Source organism: Astatotilapia calliptera, chromosome 13, assembly GCF_964374335.1.
Source record: "Astatotilapia calliptera chromosome 13, fAstCal68.1, whole genome shotgun sequence".
NCBI classification, from domain to species: domain Eukaryota; kingdom Metazoa; phylum Chordata; class Actinopteri; order Cichliformes; family Cichlidae; genus Astatotilapia; species Astatotilapia calliptera.
The window spans coordinates 8,392,036-8,418,248 of NC_137434.1; the positions used below are offsets into that span (position 1 = coordinate 8,392,036).

General features: G+C 42.3%; 3 protein-coding genes across 5 annotated transcripts in view; 1 reads left to right on the forward strand and 2 right to left on the reverse strand.

Annotated features, from left to right (window-relative positions):
* LOC113035515 (cadherin-related 23) overlaps window positions 1–2,583 on the reverse strand; it is a 34,847-nt gene extending 32,264 nt beyond the window's left edge. For both annotated transcript variants that reach the window (XM_026191131.2, XM_026191130.2), the window contains exons 1-4: window positions 2,452–2,583; window positions 1,714–1,842; window positions 715–843; window positions 340–567 (exon numbers count right to left, since the gene is read on the reverse strand). In XM_026191131.2, coding sequence (XP_026046916.2) covers window positions 340–567; window positions 715–843; window positions 1,714–1,815 — 459 coding nt within the window. In that variant the 5' untranslated portion in view covers window positions 1,816–1,842; window positions 2,452–2,583. The remainder of the gene's footprint in view (window positions 1–339; window positions 568–714; window positions 844–1,713; window positions 1,843–2,451) is intronic.
* Window positions 2,472–16,615, reverse strand: LOC145419282 (cadherin-23-like). 2 transcript variants are annotated; one of them, XM_026191134.2, is made up of 15 exons: window positions 16,417–16,615; window positions 16,116–16,223; window positions 13,631–13,820; window positions 13,176–13,321; window positions 10,543–10,762; window positions 10,005–10,157; window positions 9,680–9,793; window positions 9,019–9,167; window positions 5,243–5,303; window positions 4,670–4,818; window positions 4,395–4,530; window positions 3,365–3,753; window positions 2,921–3,022; window positions 2,764–2,818; window positions 2,472–2,601 (listed from the first exon to the last, which is right to left on the reverse strand). In XM_026191134.2, exons 1-15 carry the CDS (start codon window positions 16,540–16,542, stop codon window positions 2,579–2,581), a joined length of 2,121 nt encoding a protein of 706 aa, XP_026046919.2. In that variant the 5' UTR covers window positions 16,543–16,615; the 3' UTR covers window positions 2,472–2,578. The 2 variants fall into 2 exon arrangements, with proteins under 2 accessions (XP_026046919.2, XP_080144262.1); XM_080288136.1 differs by having other exon boundaries at window positions 2,764–3,022.
* Window positions 6,239–8,942, forward strand: LOC113035518 (uncharacterized). Its single transcript, XM_026191137.2, has 2 exons — window positions 6,239–6,699; window positions 7,840–8,942. The coding sequence occupies exon 2, from the start codon at window positions 7,852–7,854 to the stop codon at window positions 8,347–8,349; it is 498 nt and encodes a 165-aa protein (XP_026046922.1). The 5' UTR covers window positions 6,239–6,699; window positions 7,840–7,851; the 3' UTR covers window positions 8,350–8,942.
* Window positions 16,616–26,213: the final 9,598 nt, after the last annotated feature.

The following is a 26,213-nucleotide window of genomic DNA, read 5'->3' on the forward strand; positions in this document are numbered from 1 at the left end:
ACAGCTGCAGTGAGTTTACTTTAATATCAAGTGCCAAAAATAACACATTCTTTTCATCCACTGAGCTGTGGCGTCTGGCAGTACTATTTACGTCACAACACAGATTGCGGCGGCGCTACGTGTTAGTAAATGTGGCCCATAGAGGCAGAACTATTCATGTCTACCTCATGCATGCACACTTACAAACACAAAAAATGGTTAGTTATTTATTATCCTGATGAATTCAGATTCAATACTCTCAGTGATCTGAGAGTAGCTAAAGGAAAAAATTGTTGGAATTGATATTAATAAGATATGTTTGCAGCATGTTGTAATGCCATGCTTACTGCTGTGCCCTACCGACAGAGGTGGCGTGCCGTCATCTTCCACGGTGACCGTTAGTCGGTACTCGGCCTGGCGCTCTCGATCGGGAGGGGATGGGCGCGTCACCATCTCTCCGGTCACTCGGTCCATGCGGAAGGTCAGGTCCTGGTTTCCAGCAGTGAGATAGTAAAACAGCATGGCATTGGGACCGATGTCCCGGTCTGTCGCCATCACACGGACGACTGATGTACCTCCTCCAACGTTCTGCAAAATACATCAAAAAAGAAGCCTTGTTAAATTATGGATCATCTGTGGTAGACTATAATAAAACTTACCAGCTGAATACTATTTCTGTATACACTGACATCACTGGCTTGCTTAGCTTAGATCGTGTGTCGAGTGCATCCCTACCTCATTCACGCTGACGTTGTAGCCCCTCTGGCTCTCAACAACTGGCGCATTATCATTAACGTCCAGTATGTTGATGGTGAGAGAGTGGTCCGTGTGTCTGGGAGGTGAGCCATTGTCAGTGGCACGGACCTAAAACAATACATGTGAACTGATGTGCATTAGAACACAAGCCTCAGCATGCATTTTGATACCTGGCATTAAACCCCACAGAGGATAAATAAACGAAACGCATGCACTTTGAATACTTTATTAAAATCTGTTTTCATTAACATCAATAATATTAAAACATGACGAGTAAATGAAAAACACTTGTGCCTTTTGTCTCTACAGAACAACAGTCTCAAAAAATGTCTATTTGGTTTTCAATTAAAAGCATCAAACATAAGGCCTGGGGGCCAGAATCGGCCCAGCAAACACTCCAATCTGGCCATTGAATGGCTTTGGAAAATGTGAAGTAAGATCTCGGACTTGAAACTGTATTTTCTGAACTTTTTGTACTAAAGAAAGACCTCCCCCATTGCCATTCATCCTAACAAGTGTAATTAATTAACTCTTTAATGGTTAAAAAATTAAAGATGTTTTTTCATAATCTACCACAGAGATTTTTCTTCGAATTAATAAGAACTTCATGTTTTATAATTACTGGACAGTCTGAGTCTAAGCTACCAGAACTTCCTCTGTAATTTTACACGCTTCTTAGAATTTAACCTCAATGCGTCATACTGACCAAGACTCAATGTTGAATTGCACTTCTTTTTCATATACAGAGACATTTCAATGATTTTAATATCTAATTAAACTTCCTAAACAGTGACAGAAATGGGGGTTATGTGTGTGGCCCAACATGTAAAATGTGTTTGGAGTTCCTGGTTAAAAGTATGACAAGTAATTAGTTCATTGTTGTGCTGAATCAGGGATGAGGTGTAAGTTTAGAGCATGAATGTGAAAGAGACACAGGTGTCTGGTAAAACTGTCCTATAGTAACTATAGTAATCTGACCTTCAGTAGATAGCGGTCTACAGACTCCCTGTCCAGAGGAGCATTGACATAAACCTCTCCGTAAGTGTTGTTCACAGTCTTGATCATGAACACATCTTCCATGTTGCCTGCCACCAGAGTGAAATTGACCTGGCAAAGAGCAACAAGTCAGAATGAGTGAAAGAAAAATGGGGGCAGACAGTCACTGACTGTAAGTCAGATGATTACTTCTACTTACTGCAACCAAAAATGAGAGTGTGGGTATTTTTAATAGCTTTTCTTTCACATTAAGAAAGTAAATTAAGAAATAAGAAGTGAGAGTCCACAACCTGCGCAGTAGGAAGTAGCAAAAAAGGAAAATGTGATACTGGCAGCTTAAGTTGGCCATCGAGATGCCAAAATCTAAGAGAGCCGATGTGAAACTGAAATAAGTTTAATTTGACTTCTTGTATTGCAATCTGAGGAAGTAAATATTTGTAGTACTAGTGCCAGATTAAGAGATACACAACCTAAAATAAGGGAAACACAAGTTATAAATGTCACATTCACTTTTGAGATGCCGGGAAAGCACGCTTGCTTGATTCAGGATGTGTTAGGAACTAAGAAGTGAAAAAATAAAGCACCATATTTGGGAAGCAACGTCTTTTTTGCTCTTTGTCAGCTGTTAAGTGCAGTAAAACGTAAAGTAAAAGATATGATATTAAGCGCCACACACAGAAGATCTTTCATTATTTTCTGCTGTTTTAAAAAGACCCTCACCAGTCCATTTAAACCAGCATCTCTGTCCCTTCCCAGAACTACTGCCACCTTTGTACCCTTGGGTGTGTTTTCCAGGATGGCGCGTGAAATATCAGATGTGATGTCAAACTCTGGACTGTTGTCATTCTCATCCAGAATGGTGATGGACACCTGTACAGAGGTACGATCGAATGGAGGTTAAATTCCACATTTGCAAAGTAATACTTACCTTGAACATTAAATAAACCCGGGCAAACAAAACATAATGATCACGTTACACAGCAAACGCATTTACTGTTGTACTTAACATTCCCCATAAAAAGAACGTCTTACCTTCTGCAGTTCCAGAGAGGGATGCAATTAATAAAAGAGGAAGGCCATTAGCTTTCTGCGCCAGAATAGACACAAACACATGAAGTAATAAATCCACAAGGCACAATAATAGGAGGGGTAGGCCCGAAACAACACCATTCACAACAAAGGGGCGTACCACAGTGGAGTCCTTTTTGGGTCCTCCATCATCAGCGACAACAGTCAGCGTGTACATATCACCCTTTTCTCTGTCCAGCAGGCCTGTCACTGTGATGCGGCCCTGAAACAACACACAGACACGCATCAGCAGATACGGTAACCATCATAGAGTCCATACAAGATGTAAGTCCCAGTGTGACAGCGACGAAAACAGAAGAAAATTAACAAGTATCACACAAATCAACAAAGGAATCCCCATTTCTCATCTATCAAAGGAATCAAATGACTTCAAAGCACCTAAAGCACTTTGATCAGCTTACAGTCATACAGCAACACGAGTGTTAGCCTAAATCACCGGGGACGAGGTGTTACTGAGTCGCATTGCGGTTAATGGATGAAGCACACATGAAAACAAGGCATGCACACTGTGATCAAATCATCAGTGACCTTTCTTCCACCTCACCGTGACGCTGTCTATCTTGAAGAGGGCTAGAGCTGCGGGCGACGTGTCGGGGTCGAAACGGTACTTCAGCTGGTTCAAGTTGTCGGCAGACTGCGCCTGCACCTGGACCACCTCTGTGCCTGTGGCGATGTTCTCACGAAGCGAAGCCTCGTAACCAGCGGAGAAGAAGGCCACGGCCTCATCCAGCTCATTAAGTAACGTGACGTAAACGGTGCAGAAGCCGCGGTGGAACGGCGGAGCTTGGTCGGTGGCTGAGACGTTCATGAGGTAGGAGGTCTTGGTCTCGTAGTCCAGGTAGTCCACAGTGGTAACCAGGCCGGTGCTTACGTCCACCTCAAACTTGCGGTCTGAGCCGGATACGAGGGCGTAGGCGACGGCTCCACCATCACCTGAACAGCAAGAGAGGAAAAAGGTGTCATTTCAAAGAAAAACAACTTATAATAAAAAGGTGTTTTTCCCCCCACCTACTGTTACTAAGAATAACAACTTTAAAAGTTTGTAACATTGTTTCGATGAAGCTATAGTTACAAAACGCAACCTTTTTCCTCAAGTCTGTTTTTTATTAATCACAGTTGTCAACGCTGCTCTTTTGGCTATATGATGTTTATTTCGGTTTCAGGCCTGATCCTGATCTAATGTTTTGGAAAATGTATGTCACGGCACAAGATGCGTCAGAAGCTGCCTAAGCAACACTTTACCCAACGGGAAGTGAATAAGAGGAAGTTTGTGCCATGGAGCAGAAGTAGTGATTTAAATGCCAATTGCGATGTTTCGTGCGCACCATAGTTACAAAACCAGAGGGGAAAAAAAATAAAGAAGAGGTTGGTTTGTTCTCTTTGTGGAGGCACCCACTAGTGTTAGGTTTATTGATCTGCAAGCTGATGATCAAAGGCACAAGCTATGCTAAATAGCACAGCTAAATATGTATTTCCATTTGGTGTTAGATGAAGAAAACCTGATGCTGAATGGTTATTAAAAAGATCTGGAATCAAACATTCCCTTTTCTTGCCATATTTGAAACCGAACTTACCAGTATCACGGTCAGTGGCACGCACCACAATCACAGAGGTGCCGATGCCAGCGGTCTCTCTCAGGCCCAGACGGTTGTACTGTTGCTGGGTAAACACCGGCACCTCATCATTGGCATCGTCTACGTATATGATCACCTGAGGAGGAGACGGTTCACATTTCCTAAATAAATATATCGAACAGCCACATAAAAGACAATAATTTCACCTCCAAACAAACTGATTATAATGCACATATAATATATTTTTCATCGGATGTGGTTTCTCTGCTTCTCACCCTCACAGAGCTCCTCATGCTGCCCTCATCACTGTTGTACGCCTCCACTTCCAACATATGGGAGCTGCTGGTTTCTCTGTCCAGAGCCCTGAGGCCTCTTGTCACCAGTCCGGTGTCTCTCTCTATACTGAACAGATTGTTGCTGTTCCCTGCATGCATCACAAACACGAGCGCACAGACAGAGAGACAGTGAAAGGAAGGGAAGGTGAGATGAAGCCAAGAGACCTGAACAAAATTGCACATTTAACCTAGGTTTACTGAAGTCCACTGAGTGGGTCATTTCATTTGCTGACATGGCAAATTCAACTTGTTTAAAGAGCCCGTCATCACAAGTACTCTGACTCTTTGGCAAGACCTGACTCATACACACTGAGTAAAGCTAAAGCACAGGAACCAAGAGGAATGATCAAATCAGTGAATCTTGAGAATTTTACTATGTTGACAATTTTCTAAAGAACGTATCTTCACAAAGCTGCCATCACATATTTTGAGACTGTGTTTAAACTTGTAGACATTCAATCAGCGAACAGGATGACCACGTGCAAAGGTTTTCTAAAGGACTGCGACACTTACCAGTGAGGATCCTGTACAGGACTCTCCCATTCTCTCCCTGGTCTGCATCTGTAGCTTGAACCTTTACAGACCAAAAATGAAAAAACAAATAAAGACATCTGCATTGTCTTAAAACATCTGCACAGGATCACGGAACTTAATCAAATGCTAAATAACATGGAAAAGCAAACCAGCTCCGGGAAAGGAAACAGCTCTGCAGTTGTTTTTGCTTTAAAATTGGCAAAGGCACGCTTTAAAAAAAGTGATAGTCTAATGGCAATTATTGCAACTTTATGTGAGAGCTATCATTGCTCAAAACTAAAATCATGACAGACTTAAACAGTTGGATTTGGTTACCACAAGGTTTGAGCATCTCAGTTTTTCTAGTCTCTTTCTCCGATGACAGACGGAACATTTCATATGCATTTTTAATAATTGTCAAGGCAGAGGGAGAAATCTGTATACTATCCCATGCACCACACATTGCCGGGTGCCCAGTGTCTTGTTGCCACAACAACCTCTTCGCAGCTTGGCAGCAATAAACTCTCTCTCTCTGTGTTACAGGCAGATGGCCAGAAACACCCAAAAAAAGCCAATCTCAGCACAGACAGCACGACTCCACAGCGTACACAGATAAACAGTGAAACCTATTGGGATGCTGGTGAATGGGCCATGTCATACGACTGACTTTCTGAATCCAGCATTGTCGCCGGCACTGGATGAGGCCGACTTTATGTCACACCTCGCTTCTCTGTGAATGTGTCAAAATCTGTGGAGGTACCTACAAAGTGCAGACTTAACTGCACACAGAAGAAACGCTCATTCAAGCACATTTACATGTGCAGTCAGGTGCACGCATATAGTGAGACCCACACTCTCGCGGTCTCTGTCTTGCCCTGTGTGTCCTCCTTTGCGCGCTCTCACTCCCTCCGTGAAGAGGGGCCCAACTTCAGTCTCATTAGTTTTATAAAGAGATGTAGAGAGGAGAGGAGAAAGAGGAGGTGAGGGGAGGGGGAGACGGGAGGAAAAAAAGTGGCTGGGGGTCAGATTGGTGAGTGATGAATAGGGCACTACACAGTGGAATGCACCACTTGGTCCATAAAAGGGGGTGCATGAAAGTGCAAGACTACATTGCGGAGCCAGATGTTGGAAGTGCAACCGTGTGGTGTAGACGCACAGCTTTTTTTTAAATCTAAGACTCTGTGTGACTGACAAAATATTTTATTGTCTTTGGCTTTGTGTCATTAAAGCAGCTGAGACGTATTACTTCTGTGATGCTGTTCCTGAGACTTTACCCCCTTTTCAACCCCGTTCCCCTCTTCCTCCCCAGCGTTTCCCCCTCTGTTTCTGGGAAAAGCCGTAGTTTGAGGGGGGAAAAACAAGAGCGTGCAGTTACAAAGTGTGGATCTACAAAACAGATCTGACCTCAACTACTGGAACGAAGCAAAGTTCTGCTTTAAAGTCTCCAAAGTGTCAGCGTGAGTATATATTTTCAAGGGATTTCAGCGTCAATATTAATTGCTAAGAATATACCACAACAGTAAATTATTGAAATCACTGGAGATGTTATATTGCTAGAATTCATTTTGTTTCTACTAGAAATTAATTATTAGTGAAATTGCGTGCACAGTCAGTTAAATTTGCAAATGTGAATCTGACAAACAAAGCGTGCTAGAAAAAAGTTTTGTTGGTTTCAAAACTAGCTGAGTAGTCAGATCTGGAGGAGCAACAATGTGGGGAGAAACAGAGGGAGAGCACCTTAGAGCCAGGCTGCCGAGCTTAAGAACAGCGCGTCTAATCACGAATATGTGCAAGCTACAATATGTGTGGGTGAGAAAGAAAGTTTGTGTTTGAATAGCTGTGTGTTTGTGTGTGTGCATGCATGCGAGTGCGGCGTATGTGCTTGGAGGCGCTGACTAATGAACTGACTCTCTAACGAGCCATCCTGCTCCACTGGCCTTTTCACAGCTTTCCTGGCATTTGGTCTTAAAAATAATTTCACGTCCCAATGTGTTTCCCTTAAACCGATAAGCCATGCTTTGTCTCCACTGAATTAAGGACGATGACATTTACAAATGTTACTATGCTGAAGATGGGAGGGAGGGATGGGGGTGGGTAATTGGAGACTGGGGTAGAAGAGGTGGGTTCCTTGCATTTTACAAGAGGGCAATTTAATAAACCCAATTTGTTTTACATTGAGGAAAGCCTGTCAAGCATTGACTGTTTTGTAGTCCTTGATTTAATAGCTACATAATTGCCGCAAATGCCAAACAGTCCCTGCATCTGGCTGTGCGTGCAGGCGTTTCTATGCATATTTGTGCATGTGTGTCATTGTGTATAATGAGCTCTTGAGTGTATGAGCCTAATTAAGCAAAAACATGAGAATAGGCCTAAAATAAACCTAGTCAGCAAAGTTAGGCTTGGCTGGAGATGCAAGCACGTCAAGAGAGCTGTTATGGCACTTTGATGGAGGCTGACCACACACACAGACACCCATACACACACACACACACACACACACCCACACACATGCATACACTGAAATTAGCCAAATAGACTAAAACCAACACTCACACAATCTCTGAAACATCCTGACTAATATAGCTTTCTCCTTCCAGAACCGAGACAATATGAACACCACTGATCCGGGCTCCAACGTCACCTTTACTTCTAACACAGAAAACATCACTCTGTCCACCCTCACCACCACTGCCACCTCTGTCACCATTCGACAGCCCCCATCTTATTCTTCACACATCCACGACCCAGAATTCACCATCATGGTGGTGCTGGGGCTGTCGCTGCTGCTGGCAGGATTTGCAGCCTTCCTGGCAGTGTGCCGGCCCTCTGAACAGGACGGGGACTCCGAAGCGAGCTGCGGGCCAGGGGAGAGTTCGACTCGTAGAAGGAGGACGTCCAGCGAGCCCCAGCTGAAGGTGTGGAAGAGGCTGGGCTCGTATCGGCGTTCGTACAATCTCTCCTTCAGACGGCCGCCTCATCGCAGGCCGCAGGAGCGCGAGAGCACACGCGCTCCCCTGCCTCCAACTCAACAGACAACACAGCCAGAGGCCAGCGGAGAACCCCACCTCACTGTGCCTTGTCTATTCGACTATGTTACCGAAATCTGACTTGAAGAGCACCTGAAGGACGATTGACTGTGCAGCAAACATCACTAATACCAGGAGAGAGTGAAGAGTGCATTTATAGTATTTCTCTAACCTTCTTTGAATGCTAGGTGGAGGAAACGCAGGAAAAGTATTTAAAATGTAGATAATCAAAAAGCATATTTTTGTTACTGATCCCAGGTTGAAGTTTGGATCACAGGTGATCTTTTTCATCACAGCTCTGTGCTATAGTCACAAGTGACTTTACAGTGAGCAAAAGAAATCAATACAGAAAATTTTAACACAAGACACCAGCAAAACGACTTGGAGGCGAAAATTAAGCCTCAGATGACAGAATATCACTTTAGTCTGTTTCTATATTTTCACTCAAATTCAAGCATCGCTACCCAACATCACACCTCTTGTTGCTCTGATGCACCGAAACCCATCCATCTGGAAATTCACACACCTTAAGACAAACACAGTCACGCTAGTCTCAGATTATGGGGGGACTCCCTGTATGGACAAGAAGACAAATGTAACTCAAGCCAAAAAGAGATCACTGTAACTCACTCAGTGTGTTTTAAGGAAATAAATTTGAGTTTTAAATTCGCTAACAGTGCCATTTCTGTCAGGATGTGTTTTGCAGTATATATGAGCGTGTGTTTGTGTGTGGGCGTGTGTATTTTTCACCTGAAGGATGCTTGTTCCTCGGGGAACACTTTCCAGTATGCTGGTCTCGTAACTGTTTTGGAGGAAGATGGGTCTGTTGTCATTAACGTCCTGCACCTCGACGAACACGGTAGCCGTGCCTGTCCTTCGGCTGCCAGCCGGACCGTTGTCTATGTGCAAAAACAAACACGTTTGCATCAGTTTCAAGGTTAACATCAATTTTAGACATTGATAACAGAAACAGACACACTCACTGACACAGACTAAATAATCTATTAATCCTCCTAAAAGAGATTTTTTATATAATATACTTGACTCATTAAAAACTGGGTCATTTTCAGCTGAATGAGGACAATGTGCACAGTTTTACATTATCTCTGCTTCTTCTCCCAGCGCTGGCGTCTCTGGCCTCTTCAGCAGATAAGCTACCCCCACTCAATGCTTTCCAAAACAGGAAAACCTCCGAGTTTTTGTTCTTTTTTTTCCACACAGGAACAAAGGCAGTTGAGCAATGGTCTGAAATCACTGCAGATGTGCAGGCAGTTTTTTTTCCTTACACCATTATCATGCATGCACAAAGAAACAAGAGCAGCTTTGAAGATAAACCACATTATTTAAATATATATATAAACACACAGTATGTAAAAATGACAAAGACAAAAGATCAAGTTTTATGACACACCTATAGCTTCTATGATCAGAGTGTACGCTGCTTGCGTCTCTCTGTCTAGACCGACCACTGTCCGAACAATGCCGTCTCTGAAACCCACGCTGAATTTACCATCCTGATTACCATCTAAAAATGAAAAGAAGTCACAGTTTTAGAAATTAAGCGCATTAATATCTGTACGTAGTAAAAGGCACATGCAAAGGAGCTCAGTACATACACAAACTCTCACATGCATGGATGGATTGAAGGAAGGTACGGGTGGCACACAAAATCTCCCGTGGCTTTAAAAACTTTAACTCAAGAACACAGAAAAACACCTCCCACCGTGACCTCTGACCTGTGATGAAGTAGCTAAGTTCAGCGTTGAGACCCGCGTCGTTGTCAAAGCAGCTGAGGCGGGCTACAGTGTGGTCTCTAGGGACACTCTCCTTCAGGGAAACATTGTACACGCGAGGGTTGAAGGTGGGCGTCTCATCGTTTACATCCAGAACTGACGCACGCCACACACAGAAAGACACGAGGACACACGGATAGATGCACATGAGGACAAATAAAGGCAGCAGGGTGGTGCAGTGAGTAGTACATTTTTTTTCCTTTTTGCCTTTCTTGCTCAGGTGTCCTGTTCTCTGGCTAATGGCAGCAGATTTTCCAATCTTCTTCAGTCACATCCAGAGCAATCAGCCCAGTCCCCATTTGGGGTTTTACAAATCCCACCAGCAGGTGGCAGCATTTTATTCAGCAGATGTTTGAGAAATCAGAGGTGGGCTATTTGCCGTAATGAAGCAACTCTTTATTATTTCATTATTTTGGTTTTCAACTTTCACATTAGGGTAATTTCAGAGAAAGCAAAGGTAAATTAAATCTGAATCTCTCACCTATGACAGTGAGGGTTGACGTAGAGGTACGAGGGAACCGTCCTGCATCATATGCAATTATCCTCAATTGGTACTGTTGGATCCGCTCACGATCCAGGACTGCTGATGAGGTGAGGACGCCAGTGGAGATGTTCAGGTAGAAATCGAGGCGAGGCATTCCCATCTGTAATGCTAGTGTAATCAAACCATTCTTATCTTCGTCAGGGTCCTCAACCTGGATCTACAGAAGAAAGAGAGGAAGCGATACAGAGAAAAGAAAACCCATAGAAGATTACTCACAGGGTAACAGATAGCAGATGGTGAATAAAATGTGGTTAAATTGTGTTTATTTTAACTGATTAAAACGTATTATTAAGTGTTGCAGTGTTATTTGGCAGTCAAGTCTTTTAAAAAAAGTGAGAAATTCCTTTAGGACTTTGTGTTTCTGTCTGTCATCGCCTATCTTCACTAAATATGGTGATAATATAATCCTCATTTAAAAGTTGGGACAGAAAATATAAATAAAAAAAGAATGAAATTACTTTGACATTTAATAATTCCAAATTTAATCACAATAAAATGCAGGAAACACAACAAATATTTAAATTGTTAAAATTGACCATTTTGAGAAACGTGTATATACGTATGTATGGATAGATAGAAACATATATATATATATATATATATATATATATATATATATATATATATATATATATATATATATATATATATATATATATATATATAAAGAATAATAAAAAAAATTACACATGACATATAATGTAATTGCAAGGAGGTATTTCTGTAGTCTATTGATTACTAGATAGTGGAAAAGGGGTGGGATTAAATAAGCTTATGCTTCTTCCTGCTCCTTTTTGAACATGAAAGTTATTTGTAGTTGTGTTTGCTCGTTTGCCTTTTGTTTTGCTTTGTTCATTTGTCTCTTTTAATTCTATGCTGCTGTACTTTTTCAACATGTTCAAAATAAAGATTCAATCAAAAAAAATCAAAAATCAAAAGTGTAAGCTCATTTTGAATTTGATGACAGCAGCAAGATTGTTGTTGCTCAAGACTTCTGAGTATTCTTTGTCCTATTTTTGGTTTGTGATGATTCAAAATGATTCATTATGATTCATGATGTTTCACGATTTTTCATCTTGTCCGCACTCTTCTACTCTGAAGCCGTACTGTTGTATGACATTAACTGCGGTTTAGTATTGTCTTGCTGAAATATGGAAGGCCTTCCTGGATGTGAGCATGTGTCGCTCTAAAACCTGAATATACCTGTCGTCATTGATGGGGCCTTTCCAGATGTGCAAGCTGCCAAGCCAATAGGCACTAACACAGCCCCATACCATCAGAGATGCAGACTTTTGAACTGAGCACTGATAAGAAGCTGGATGGTCCCTGTTCCCTTTAATCCAAAGGAGTCAGTATCCATGTTTTACAAAAGGAATTTCAAATTTCAGTCAGTTTGACCACAGAACAGATTTCCATTTTCCCTCAGTCCATTTTAAAGTTTTGCCTCAGAGAAGATGGCAGTGTTTGTGCATCATGTTCACATACGGCTTCTTCTTTGCACGACAGAGTTTAACCTGCATTTGTGAATGAACCTTGTAAATGCAGACCTGTCTGAGGGCCTGGAGATCATGGACTGCACAGATTTTTAGAGACTTTTAATGATATTATGCACTTTAGATTTTGATATATTCAGTCTGCACAATGCTTCATCAGGGAAGATTCATCTGAAAATCTTCCACAATTTGTAGAGATAATTTACCAATACTACCAGTAGTCGGATGGTAACAAAAAGAGGGAAATTAGTCCGAACAGAGGGGATTGCACTACCAGAAGGCAACATTGTAGACATCTAAAAAAGCTACAAGTACCTGGAAATTACAAAGGGAAATGGGAATCATAAAGAAGCCATTAGGAAAACTGCACCCCCCAAATACCTGCAGAGAGTAAGGCAAGTCCTGAAGAGTCAGCTGAATGAGAAGTAGAGGATCTGGGCAATCAACACCTATGCCCTGTCACTGATCAGATACCCTGCTGGGATAATAAGCTGGCCAAAGGAGGAGGTAGAAGCTACTGACATCAAGACAAGAAGCCTCCTCACCATGCATGGATTGTTTCAACCCAAATCCAGCACCTATGCACGCTAAGCGAACAGAAGGAGGCCGAGGACTAGTGAGTGTCAAAACCAGGATGTCCAGGATGAGACAACAAACATCCATGAGTACATCAGGAATATGACCACAACCGACTGCATGAAAACCTCAGCCAGAGAGAGTGGTAGGGTCCTGAGCTTGAAGGATAAAGACCACCAGCAGGGCGAGAGGGGAAATTCTTAGATTTTTACACGTCCTAGTGCATTACTGGGTTATAAAATGAAATCCATGTAACAAATTGTAAGGAAGGATTTATGATAGGACAGAGCATAAAATAAAAAAAGTGACTAAATTAGTCACTAAATAGTATTAAATAAAACAATAGGGATTAAACAAACTTACGCTTCTCCTGAGTCCTTTTTGAACATGACTATTATGATTTTCACTATTAATTTTTTCCTTGCATCATTTTAACATGTACAAAATAAACCCCAAATGCAATGGAATACCATTTTACAAAGCACCAGTCTTTTATTTTACCCTAAAAAATGAGGATCCAATGGGAAGTCCCTCAGGTACTTCAGCCACAGATGGCAGATTAAGGAAGGTTGGGTCATTGTCATTGAGATCCAGCAGGTTGACAAATACTGTGGTGCTTGCTGATGCACGCAGTGGAGGTGTACCACCTAAAGAGGGCGCCAAAGGGATAGATAAAGATATATTTATATGCACGCACACACACACACACACACACACACACACATACACACACACCATATCTCATGGTCAAAGGAGTTTATTAGCCACCGTAAAGAGTTTCATGGTCAACATAAAACTTTAGGAATGAGGCTTGGAGGAAGAGGCTCATCGCTGAGAACTGAAAACTATAACGTGATAATGATACATTACAATTTAAGCTTGCTTTTGGATCCCCTGTAATTAATAGGAGCATTTTACAAGCACAAACCAACATCATACTGCAACACACTACTCACGGTCGACAGCTGACACGACGATAGTCCTCATAAGAACCGTGTCCCTGGGGTTTGTGCTTTCCCTGTCCAGTGTTACCCCACTGGTGCGGATCTTCCCAGTACTGCTGTTGATGGTGTAGAAAGGATTTTCTGGATTGATACTGTATATCACTGTCCCATTCTCCCCATTGTCAGGGTCCACTGCCAACACCTGGACACAGAAACCAGTAAAGAAAACCCTTTACTTTCATTTGCCTGAGCTCTTCAGACAGCTTCCTCAAAACCGTTTACTATACACACATATATCACCCACATATAGAGATATATAAAAAGCTAAATTAGTGGTTTACTTTGCAAAAACAACTTAAAGATGAAGGGATGATCTGCAACAGAACTTTTCTGGTGAAAAAAGAAAGGAGGAAGAGGAAGGAGGAGGAACAAGAGAGGGAGGGAAAAGAATAACAGCAGCTGAGCATCGTGTACAATTCCTTTCAACTTTCCGAACACATCAGTCAGCTAAAAGAAAAATAGTAATGTCTCATTTTGTGACACAGAGTTGCGATGGGTGATGAATGCACGAAGCCGGGAGCCCAGCTAAAGCACAGGCTGATTTTTAAAGAGCTGATCAATTATTCAAAGCGCTGACTAAAAATGCTGGAAACTGGTTAATTGGTCATTAGAGGAACAAAGGTTTTGCAGGTATTTAATTATTAAGGGGACATGGTAGGCAGGCATCTCAGAGCCTCATTGATTAGCAACTGCACAGACAAAGGCAGGTGATATAAGACAGGGAGAAGTGCCTGACCGGGGCCCGTTGAAATGATCAATTCTGGCCCGAGCAGAGCACATTAAAAGATGGAGAGCAAATATATTAGCCTTGTCTATTGAACTGTGGTCCTCGTCTGACTGCAGAGAGGCAGAAAAGGGAATATTGTTTTGAAAGGCGATCTTCGAGGAGGCTTACGGTGTGTGTGTGTGTGTGTGTGTGTGTGTGTGTGTGTGTGTGTGTGTGTGTGTGTGTGTGTGTGTGTGTGGAGGCTGCAGCATTGATGGTGGGGTTCTCTGAGATTTGAGTGGGCTGATCCTTGCACTGGACACAGCGGCCAAATTCATCGGCTCACTGGACACCTCCAGGAGGACTCAGCAGGTGGCCTCTTGTCACCATGGAAACACTGGCTGGGCCAGGGATACACTGGGGCCAATTACAGGACTGTAAGCCTGGGTGGTCAGATTTATTGAAAAATGGTCAGAGGAGCAACTGTGTCTGTCCACTGTGCACATGGAGACACATACAGTATGCAGCGCAGTGCTGGATGCACCATGAAAGAAGTCAACTGATGAATAACTACAGGAGATTAGGAAAAAGTGGCAACATTTTAGCAGTGCAAAGCTTATCTACCATTTCTTTTTCTCCACCGTTTCTTCATTTCACTTTTTTTTGCACTGCAAGATGGGTTCTTGCTTATTTCTCTGCGTAGAAGCTGAATAATTTGCTTTGCGTATGACTGCGGGCTACATTTTAATTAGCAATTGGACTCCCTTAATTACACTCACTGACGCCTCTTTAATTAATGGACAATCAGGGCTTAATTAACAACAACACATTGCCAAAGACACCGGCAGGACAATGAGAGTTTGGGCTAATAGAGGAGTTTACTTTGTGATGACCTATGCATGACGGCCATTTGTCCATCGATAGCCGAGTATGTAAGCAGATCTATATTTCAAATGTTGTTCTTCAGTTAAAGCAGAAAAAAATGGATGATTCAATCTTCACACTTTGATCACTCTGTATCTGACACTGAGTATTTTTTTTAAATTAAAAACACATCTTTGGCATGCGTTTTCAAAATCAGATTAATCAAATTAAGCTGCAAAATACTGATTCAAAACAGGAAAAAAAAAAAAACGAATCAAATGACAGCAGTGCACCAATCAAAAGATATAAAAAATTCAGTAACTTACTTCTAAATTCATTCACCACCCGTCCTACTCCAGGACCACAGTACTGACTTTCAAAGTAATTGCAGTCCCAACATGTGCAAAGTTCAGGCTTTTGCCCCCTTTTAATATTCTCGACCTAATTTCAAGTGTTTTTTTTGCTGCTATGGTACAGGACGTTTTTGAAAAAATATATAAAAAATATTCAAAAACATGTACATGTGTTCAAATGGTTAGAATTTCTTACTGTAATGTTAATAAAAAAAAAGTCAAATTAGTCAAATTAGTCTGAAAACCTAGTGTTATTTTAAATAGCTCTATAATAACTCTCCTTCAATCACCGTGAAGGAGAGGTCAGAGGTCACACCCCACTCTACACCCCTAAAATATCAGAATTGATGTAATTGTGTTTACAGACAGAATGACACACATGCTAGTGAAAACATAACCGCGTTGGTGGAGATAATAAACATGTAATTTTAGTATTATTATTACAGTGTGCCAATGTTACTATTAGTAAGACCACCTAATGAATCAAGTTACAAGTTGGGCTAGAGACACTCACAGAGATGACATCAGTGTTGATAGGACTCATCTCAACTACGTTGGCATTATATGGCTCGTCTCGCCACATGGGGGCATTGTCGTTGATGTCCAGGATGGTGATGTTCACCTAAATTCAGCAGGAGAGGGAAATTATTGTCATTAACTGACTATACTGATGCAATATGATGAGCCAAGTCCGATTACTAGTACCTCATAGCTTTTATACTACAGAAAAAAAACATGCCATGGAGCGTCTATGCTGACGAAGCAGAATTTATTGATGTCAAATTATTGGTTGATGAGTGATATAAAATTGTTACCGTGGCAATCCCAGTCTTCTGCTGTGGGCCCACGCCTCCATCCACTGCTCTGACTATCAGGATGTACTCTGACTTCAGTTCACGGTCAAGCAGTGCTGTGGTAGTAATCTCTCCTGAAACACACATGGTATCAGATCAAAAGTGCCAAGAAAGGAAAAAGAAAACAACAAGAACAACAACAGCACACACTCAGAGAGTGCAAACCCCCGCAGAGACAGCTCACTTTACTTTAGCAAACAGTATTATATTTTATATGTATTCATTTTGTTTTATTTGTTCTTATTAAAGGTACTTTAAGAAGTTTGTAGAGTAGTAAAAAAAAGATTTCTTTTTCTTTTGATGAGGATCGCTGTGGACACGGGGTGCAAGCCAGTCACAAAGTGCACAGAAGCAAAGTAACCAAAAAAAGGTTGTGCATACACAGATTTAAGTAAGCCATCACTTCCAGCATGATCTTACAGTCAAATCTAAAATCAGTTTTCCCTGGTACAAAGACACACCATGCACACACATGTACCTGAGCGTGAGTTGAGACGGAACTGAGAGGAGCCCTCCAGGGAGTAGATGAGTGAGGCCTGGCCAAACTCCCGCGAGGCGTCCAAATCAGTAGCATTCACAAGCAGCACAGTAGCCCCTGCAGAAGGGGGGGGTTAGACATAAAGAAAGTTACAACTCACTGAAGTGAGAGACAGTATCATGGAGAAAACATGTGAAGTCTAGGAAAAGGGAAAGAAGGCAGGGATAGACGAGCAGCAGAGACAGACTGAAATGGCAAACACAGAGCTAGTGTCTTCACCGCCCCCATCCACAACTCGACTGATGGCATGACAGTGAGTGGGTTTATGGATTAGTGGATTATCAGCTTGTTTGGCACAGCCCATACTTGGCACAGACTTGATCAATACCCTGGCAGGCAGAGGGGATGAGAGGCTAGCCAGAGCCGCAGGGTTAGCCCTGAGCGCAGCCTTGCATCCCAAGCCTCGGGCCTTCAGCTCAGGGCCAAACACTTTAGACATAGTCTCCTAAACCTCGAGCCCCGGCCCAAGCAGCTCAGCTATGCGCTCCTTCAAAATCGGGCCCGAGGAATAAAAACTGGCCAGGATCTGGCAGAACTCGAGACAGAGAACAAGGCGGTCAAATATCTCATTTCCCTCTAGCGACTGGAAACTAATCTATTGTCTGGGATGAAAGAGTCTTTTGAATGCATGCATGAGAATGAATATAGCATCCAGTGATTTCCCTTGAATAGTCAATATCCTATTCTGACTGAGAATTTTAAAACATTATGCAAAATCAAAACAAATAAGACAGTGCAGGCCAGAGGATGGAAATAAAATAAAACATTTTAAAAAAGAAAAAAAAAAGGAAACACAGCCCCAAGACAGCAGAGCCATTTGTTGTATATCCTAATAGTAAGGCAATTCGAGTGAGTGGTGACTGTATGTGCAACACATGGTGTTTGTCTGGAGTGTTTAAGTGCTGTGTTGGCTGCGCCGACCAGAAAAATGTATTCTAGCAACTAAACTGTAACCCCAAACGTATGAAATGACTCACCAGCGATAATGTTCTCGGGGATTTTGATGATGTAGGACTGTTTGCTGAACTCGGGTGGGTTGTCATTTTCATCCTGGGGGAGGTACAAACATCAACAACAGCTTGAGTCAATGTGCTAAACAATGAGAAAATGCTAATGTTGCTTAAAAAAGAAGAGTTGCTGAAACTGTCGTCACACATTAACACTGAGATTAGCAAATTTGGGAATTAAGACAGTGAGAAGCACAAACGTTTTTAATAGCATCAGTGCTGGTGGAATCTCTTTGAAGATGGCTACTGAGCTGAAAGACCCTATAATATATTATTTTATGACTTCAAACACTTTGTCATGCCGGCTGCTGTTTTCACTGTCCAATCAGAAACTATTTTGTGGCTACTACACTAACTATCCCACCAGTGAATGCAATGTTAGGTGTTTTGTGGCTTTAGGAGAAAGAAAGTAGGCTGGACAATAAGTGGATTGATGCTCAAGCTGAGGTAGATATTAAAAAAGAAGACACTGTTGCAACAATATATGAGAAAATAGTTAGAAACATTATTATTATTGCTTCTAATGGCACTGCCTGAAGCAAAAGAGTAATCAGGGCCTGTATACTGATAGGAATCACGGACTAGAGCGTGCTACAGCTTCTGCTGAAAAACAGACTTTGTAAGAGTATTTACATTTCCTCACAACCTCCCACTCGCTGAATTAGACTATTTCACACCAACACATCCAGTTGTGTGGCTATTCACAGAGAGTTTCCCCACTGTGTGAGCCGCTGAGAAATGTTAACACTTTAACAACAGTCACTGGCACTATTATCTAGCTGGGCTCTGTGCTACGCTGGCGCAAAGCATTGTGTGTATGTGATGCTGCCAGCCACTGATAAACCCCTGTGGTGTGAGTCACGACACTGTGGAGGACAGCAAGAGAGAGAGAGAGAGAGAGAGGGAGAGCATAATGAATTTGGCACATCTCTCCCAGTTGTTTTACACAATATTTCTCTCTCTTGTAGGATGTGTACAGATATGATTACTGTCCGTGCATATCAAAGAATATTCCAACTGGATTCATCCATTCTACCGCCATTTTTTTCCCTCTTATGAACAAAAGGTTTCATGTCTAATTGATGGCTATCATGGGAAATGAGCTTAAGAGCCAGCAGAGAGACTGTTTATTAGTGTTGGGTTGTTCGTTATATTTTTACAGCTGTATTTATTGCACCTTAGCAAAGGTCAATATTCATTCTTTTTTTAGTCAACAAAAATACAATATTACACCTACAACCTGATTAATGTGAGAATTTGGACACATATTAGACAGCTTTCTGTGACCACAGTTCCAACGCGAGTCGTCTTGAACGTGCAAGCATGATGTCATTACTGCCTTTAATTAGGACATTTGAACGACCTCCGTTCACATCAGCATTCAAACATGGTTCAAAGATAACTTAAAAACCCAAAAGCATCATGAAATGAAACCATATAGGTGAAAATTTCCCGTGCATAGCATCACAATACGGTCTGTCCCACGAAACAAAAGAGAATTCTTCATGTACACATTTGCAGGGAAACATGCATCAAAAGCTCTGAATCACTATCTTGTAGGATCAGAACCCAGAACCTCATGCAGAGTGTTTTCTTTCCTCCATCCTTTAATATATTAAAACATCTGTGATGCAGTGCGGGTGCGAGTAGACAGCTGTGACTTTTTCTAGTGCCTCAAAATAAGACATTTACTGATAAGACTGACAAGCGAACTGGAAGCTCAGATAGCTGCACAGACTGCGATAAAGCTGCAGACAAAGTTGCAGTGAGACACGGGTTAAAAGGATTGAGAAGGTAAACAGTGAAGGAATACTGAAAGCAATATGTAAGTCAGAAACATATGAAACAATCCACCAGATGAGGCTGGTGACACCTGTCACAAACTGCAATGTGGATTTTTATAAGTATAAGGAAGCTCTGTGTTCATTCACTACATATGATATAAGAGCTCTGTGGGCTTCTTTCCTATTTTTTAAAGGGTTTGACAAAAGTGTCTTAAAACTGGGGAGACTGTAAGGATTTCTGTCGCAGGGTCTGGAATTAGAAAGAATCTCAGCTTTGATCAAAATAGTTACTATATAAAGAAGTTATTTACGTTGTGAAATATTAGTTGCAAATAAAGTCAATAAATGGGCATCTTTAAGTCTTAATGAATTACATGCAGGTTCCACATCAGCTAATCTTAAGAAAGAAAACAGAGGTTGAAGGCCGCTAGGGTACTAGTAACTTTTTTAAAGTTGTGTTTATAATCCTAAAAGTGCCAGCCGCTTAAGCATGCTGCACAATGGTAATGGGGAAATGCATGTTTTCTCTGATAGATTTAGCATTACTAACCTCTGTGACCTCTGTGCAAGCACTCTAGTTACACTGAACTGTTTGAGCCCTCTTAGACCTACCTTTCAGGTTTTATTTCCTGGAACAACTAACAAACCCCTGAACCCAGAACAACTAAACTTCAAATCACATCTGCTTGCGGGTTTGCTGTAAATAACTTTGGAAGAACAGCATTCAAATGTATTTGACATCCCGGGAAAAGATGCCATCCCGTTGGTGATAATGTGAGGTCAATAACATTTTTAGACATAAGCAAGGCTTCATAAAAGCTGCTATATGCCGATGGACAGTACATAGCAAGACGTGACAGTTGTTGCTTAAGGTCATTAGTCTTCATCTAAGAGAATGTACAAAGCACCGGATGGTAGAAAACGTTCACAGCTTGAATAAGGCTGCATACTTGTGATGTTTATATTTGGGTTATGCAGGTGGAAAACATGCTGAAGATTTAACCAAGTCAAAAGCTGTGTACTCGCAAAATACTGCTCTGTGTCTGCATTTGTTGACAGCTGTCAGCAAAAACTGCAGGAGGAACTGATACTTGAACCTCCAGTTGTGGCTGTGTGTCATTAAGTTGTTGCTGTTGTGTGTATGTTGCAGGGTTATACTTACAATCACCTCCACCGTAACAGGAACAGTGCTGTTGAGGGCTGGATTTCCCCCATCTTTGGCCATCACTGTCAGATAGATCATACCCTTGGGAACCATCTCATAGTCCAGAGGTCTGATGACACTGATCACTGGAGGAAGGTGCACAAACATCACATCTTAGTAAAATTGCTGGTCAAATAATTATTATAATCCCAAATAATCCAAGCAAAAACTTACGTATAAACAATCCTTGGATATATAATCTGTTTTTAGCTTAACGCGCACACTCTTAAACTCAACCACATCTGCGTACCTGCGTAACCTTCCACCATGATGATACGGAAGTAATCAGGGAAGGGCGACGCTGAAATGATGGTATATGTCAACACGTTGTTGGGAGGAGAATCTTCATCTGTAGCCTGTGATTGGGCACAAGGTGTGCGAGAGTAGACGATGTTAGTGACTTGTGGCTCAGTAGGCCTTTTTATACATCCGGTGTGTCTTAATGGTGGCAGACGTAATGCTGGAAGAGTGTGATAGCATGCTGGCTTAGAGGAATCAAAGGTGTGCTTTGTGCACAAAAGCTTCAGCTTTCTGGATCTGCTTTCTACACATGCATACAGTACATTACCACCTCCACTGCCGGCTTCAGGGCGGTACCTCAAAGCACTCTTATTTTGCCTTTTTACCTTTTATATGGAGCAGTGAGGTGTAATAATGGTGGGGTTTTCCCACCTTGAAAAGGGAGTGCAAAAGAAGCTATTGACAGGCAAAGTCTCGCAGAGTGCGATGGGACAGATGTTGCATTAGACAGTGATAATATTTATGACTATATGTCTGCACAGCATGGGTGTTTTTGAGTCTGAGTGTATATGTGCAGCCAGGAAAGTGTCAGTCAGCGTCGATATGTTATTGGACAGATTAAAGCTGATTCTGGCTATTAGTGGCGCAGGCGTCAATACTGGATGAACACCAACCGAGCCTAGACAAGCCAAGCAGGCAGAGGACAGATGAAACCGTACTTTGCAGGTCTAATCCACAACAACAACAACAACAATGATGACACCCCCTCATTATTCTCAAGTTGGCAGGAACTTAAACACGAGTCCTCCGGCTGTGAGGGGAGTCTACTGGGCCCTCACTGGCATCATTAGAGGCTGGACAGGCTGTCAAAAACACTCACTTGTTTCCCTCCATAACACAAATCTCTCCTCTTTGATTTAACGCCAGAGTGTTGAGTAAGCAATACCTTTCTTCCCCCACAACTTCCTAAGCTGTGGCTTTCTCTTCCAGACCGTCTTCCTCTATCAAATTCCGACAAATAGTTTTGCATTACCACTCAAAGGTAAGAGGAGTTGGGGGCAGCAAATCAAATAGATGAGCGGCTAAGGAAGCAAAGGAATAAGGAGTGTTGAGAAAATGAAAAAAGATTTAGCTAGAAAGCATAAGCGCAGTGGTAGGAGGCACAAATCTCCAAGGCAAAAAGCAAACAACACAAGAGCCTCTCTTTGCTTTGTCTCTCAAAACACCCTCTCCTTCTATTTCAGCGTTCTTTCGTTTCCTCCATCCCTCCCTGTTTTCCTGGAGTACTCTGTATGTGCGTGCGCGCACATTTATTTGTGTGTGCACAAGAGGTTCCAAGGCATACTGCTGACACACACAATTATGCGACCGGCTCCCTCCCTCCCCTTCCTCCTGAGGCGGCGTATTAATATCAGCAGCGTTTAAGGTTAGCTCAGACTAATCAAACACAGCGAGCCAAAGCACTGAGCCTGGCCATCAGCTCGGTTCCCACAATGCAAAAGGCAAACTGCCATAGTGTAACCGTAGCAGCGTAAAGCCACAAGGGATGTAATAATCTTTCTCTTGTGGGTGCAATCAAAGCAAACACTGACCCACTGGTTACCACTGTGCCTGCGCACCACTGCCTTATGTGTGGCAGTGACTGATGGCCAACACAGTAAGCTGACCTGTTCTTTTTGGATACAGTGCAGACAAACATATTACTGCGTGATTACAGTAACAGAGAAGGAACACGGAAGAAAGACGAGAAGGGCAGCAAAGCCAAAAGGTCTGGGAGTCAGATTTGTGGTGGGGTTTGAGTGAGATTCTGTATAGCAGGGTGTAGTTTTTATGTGAATGTACCAAATAAGTGCAAGAGAACACGGGGAAATATTCTGTCTCAGTGCTCAGTGTGTGGAATAATTTCATTTCAAATCAATAATAAATAAACATTATTTTTTATCTTACAACGTAGTTTGTTTATTGCAACCAAACAAACTGTTGCTATGCGGCACTTCAATACCATTATGGATGTTGATCTTAGTCTCGAGTGTTAATATTTAAAACCCGCGATGGTCACAGGTGTATGTTTATGGGGTATTTTACAGCAGCTATAAACGGGACACGTTTACAACACTGTCTTGTAAAGAGCATGTAATTTTGCCAACAAATTGTACAGTAAGCATGCTTTAAAAACTCCACCGCCTTTTGTGTGTAGGTGCTTCTTCGACCTTATGCGTTTATAATCACCCTGAGTCGTGCCACTGACTGCACAGTCTGTTCGTTCTCTCGCAGAGAGCCCACGTACGCCTCCTTTTGGAAGAGTGGCGCGTTGTCGTTGACGTCCAATACGTTGACTCGGACCCTCCCCGTGGTCTCCTCCCCACCGCCGTCCTTCGCCAGCACAGTCAGCGTGAAGCGGCGCATTAACTCATAGTCAAGGCTGGCCTGCAGAACGACCCAGCCTGTCTCTTCGTCAATTGAAAACCTGCAAGAGAAAAGTGAGGTTAGAGGCCCATTTTTTTCCTCCCTGTGACTACAAGTGCACCGCACTAACTTTATTTCATAAGATTAATATGGCTAGCTCTGGCTGTAAGCACAGAAACCCCCAACACTGTCCCACGGACCACTCTCTACCACAGGAAATTTACATCTTTGGACTACAGCTCCAAAGGGGCCAATTAATTCTGGCAAGCAGCCCCTATGAAACTAGAAATCCAGAGAGTAGTTAGAAAATGACACAGCTCTGGGTGAGAGCCCAGTAGTCCCATGCAACTGGCACCCAAATCTTTTGTTTGTGAAAGGGAGCCAATCAGGAGAAAGCTGGCTTAAGAGATGGAGAAGGTAGCTAAAGACAGATTTTAAACTGTCATGCAAAGCTGCTCAAATATATATAATACAGAGTTGTGAGCAGGGAGGTCCCCGTATTGTGTTAAATAAATAATTAAATTATTTTGTTAAAGACAGAAAAATATACATATTATAGGAAGCCACAGTAATGGTGGTCTTTTAAAACACTGGCGATTATTAATGAGTGAATTATGTGAGTGTTAGTTTTTCTAGGTGTTTGTGGCCTGAAAAGAGCAGACGTTGAGATAAGCGCCAGACATTGTTGTAGCTCAGCTGTCTCTGGTGATGCTGTGTGCCAGAAACAGTGCGGTACAATTGTTAACAAGGGGCCAAATAAATGAAAAATTAATGTGTTTGTGTGTGTGTTTTTGTGTGTGTGGACTGATTGACTATGTGTAAGTGAGTGTGTGTGTGTAGCTGTGTCTTACTGGTCTGGCTCATCAGTGAAGTAGTACCGCACAATCCCAAAAGTGCCTGCATCTCCGTCTGTGGCCTAGACGGGCAAAAACCCCCAAAAAACAAAAAGAAGACACACATTTAAAATCATGTTTATTTTTGTTTATTTGCTTCCCAGTAAAGTTTTACAGTATGTTCAGTTCCTGTCGTTTGTCGATTTAAATTTTTTATCCTGACTTTTTTTTTTTTTTTTTTTGCTTCTCATCCACTTTAACTTTTGAGTCACTTTCAATTTCAAGCATCATTTGGCTAAACTATTTTCATGTGGAAAAAAAAGTTTTGTGCCATGTGTCTGTGTACCTTGATTTTCTGTGCTGTAGCCAATTAGGAAGGGAAGTTAATGTTGAACTTTTGCGACATGATAGCAAAGACACATTATAATCTTTTTTTTTCACAAACCAGCCATGAAATATTCATCCCATTCGAGACAATGTATCTGTTATGCTATTCCTCTGCATACATTTGTGCCTGTCTGTGTTGAAGTGTGGGGCAGCATGAGCTCACTTGTCATGACTGCACTTTGCTCCTTTTCCTAAATTTCTCACTCTAACAGCTGTCTATGACTCTCTGATAAAACATGAAAGCCATGCTTCACGCTCCAAAGGTGTTGATTGGATTAAGTCTGATGGGAGGAGTGATACATTTTCCTCACCCGCATGACCCGCAGTTGCCTTAAAAGCAACAACAATTGCTGTCATAAGTTTTGCAGATAAAAGGGGTGTCAGAAGAAATACCATAGAAAGAGCAACACTTTTAGAAATCTTGTGCTTAATGAAATGCCACATTAAAGCAATCTGTCTTTGAAAAAACACACACAAACACACACGCCTGCTTGTGTACACGTGAACTGGCGTTGTGTTGGCGCTGATGGATCGAGGCTGGAGAGGGTGTTGTAATAGAGTTTCACTTGAGTGCCTCTACAGTCAGTTGAAGGGCCAGACTCAAACGTGTCTGCAGCCTGCTCTGTCAACCACAGTGCTGGTCTCTGTGATTCAGTGATGCCCCGATACCGACCTTATTATGTGGACCTCTGCGTACACGTGTGTGTCCAGAGTGTGTGCTTTTTTTTTCTGGAACGCAGCTGTGACATGTCCTTGTGAGCGCGGATAGCTGCAGCTATCAATGTGTTTTCCACTTCCTTCTAAAAATTACCCTATGCTGTTTAGCTGAAGCTTGTAATTTCACAGAGCTTCGAGTACATTGTCCGGGATGGCAAATCGATGTTTCTTTTTAATGTCCGAACGGCCCTTTCTCAGTTGTCAAGTGTAATGGAGCACATCCTGCTGAACAAGTAGAGAGCGGGTTGCTAAATACAAACGGAGTGTTTGGAAATCCAGTCAGGTTCTAATGTTAACCTTTGAGTTTTCATCTATTGAGTCTGAATGACTTCATCATTTAATGCCGCTCAGCTGGCTGCCCCCCCCTTCTCCGTCTTTGCATTCCAGCCCATCCCTTCTCCACTATCTTCCCCTTTTGCCTGCTGTCTTTTCCTCACTTTCCTCCCTGCATCCGAGCGCCTTTCCACGTTCTCCCCTCTCCTGCACGTATCTCCCTTAGCACACCCTTGGCCCTCGGTGCCTCCCTCCCTCCCTTTGCTCCCAGGTGAGTGACAGGCCCATAAGTGCTCCAATGATAGTGGCAGGGGTGTTAGCGTGACAGCTATCGAGGCAGTGACAGGAGCCCGAGCCCAGCCTGGGAGC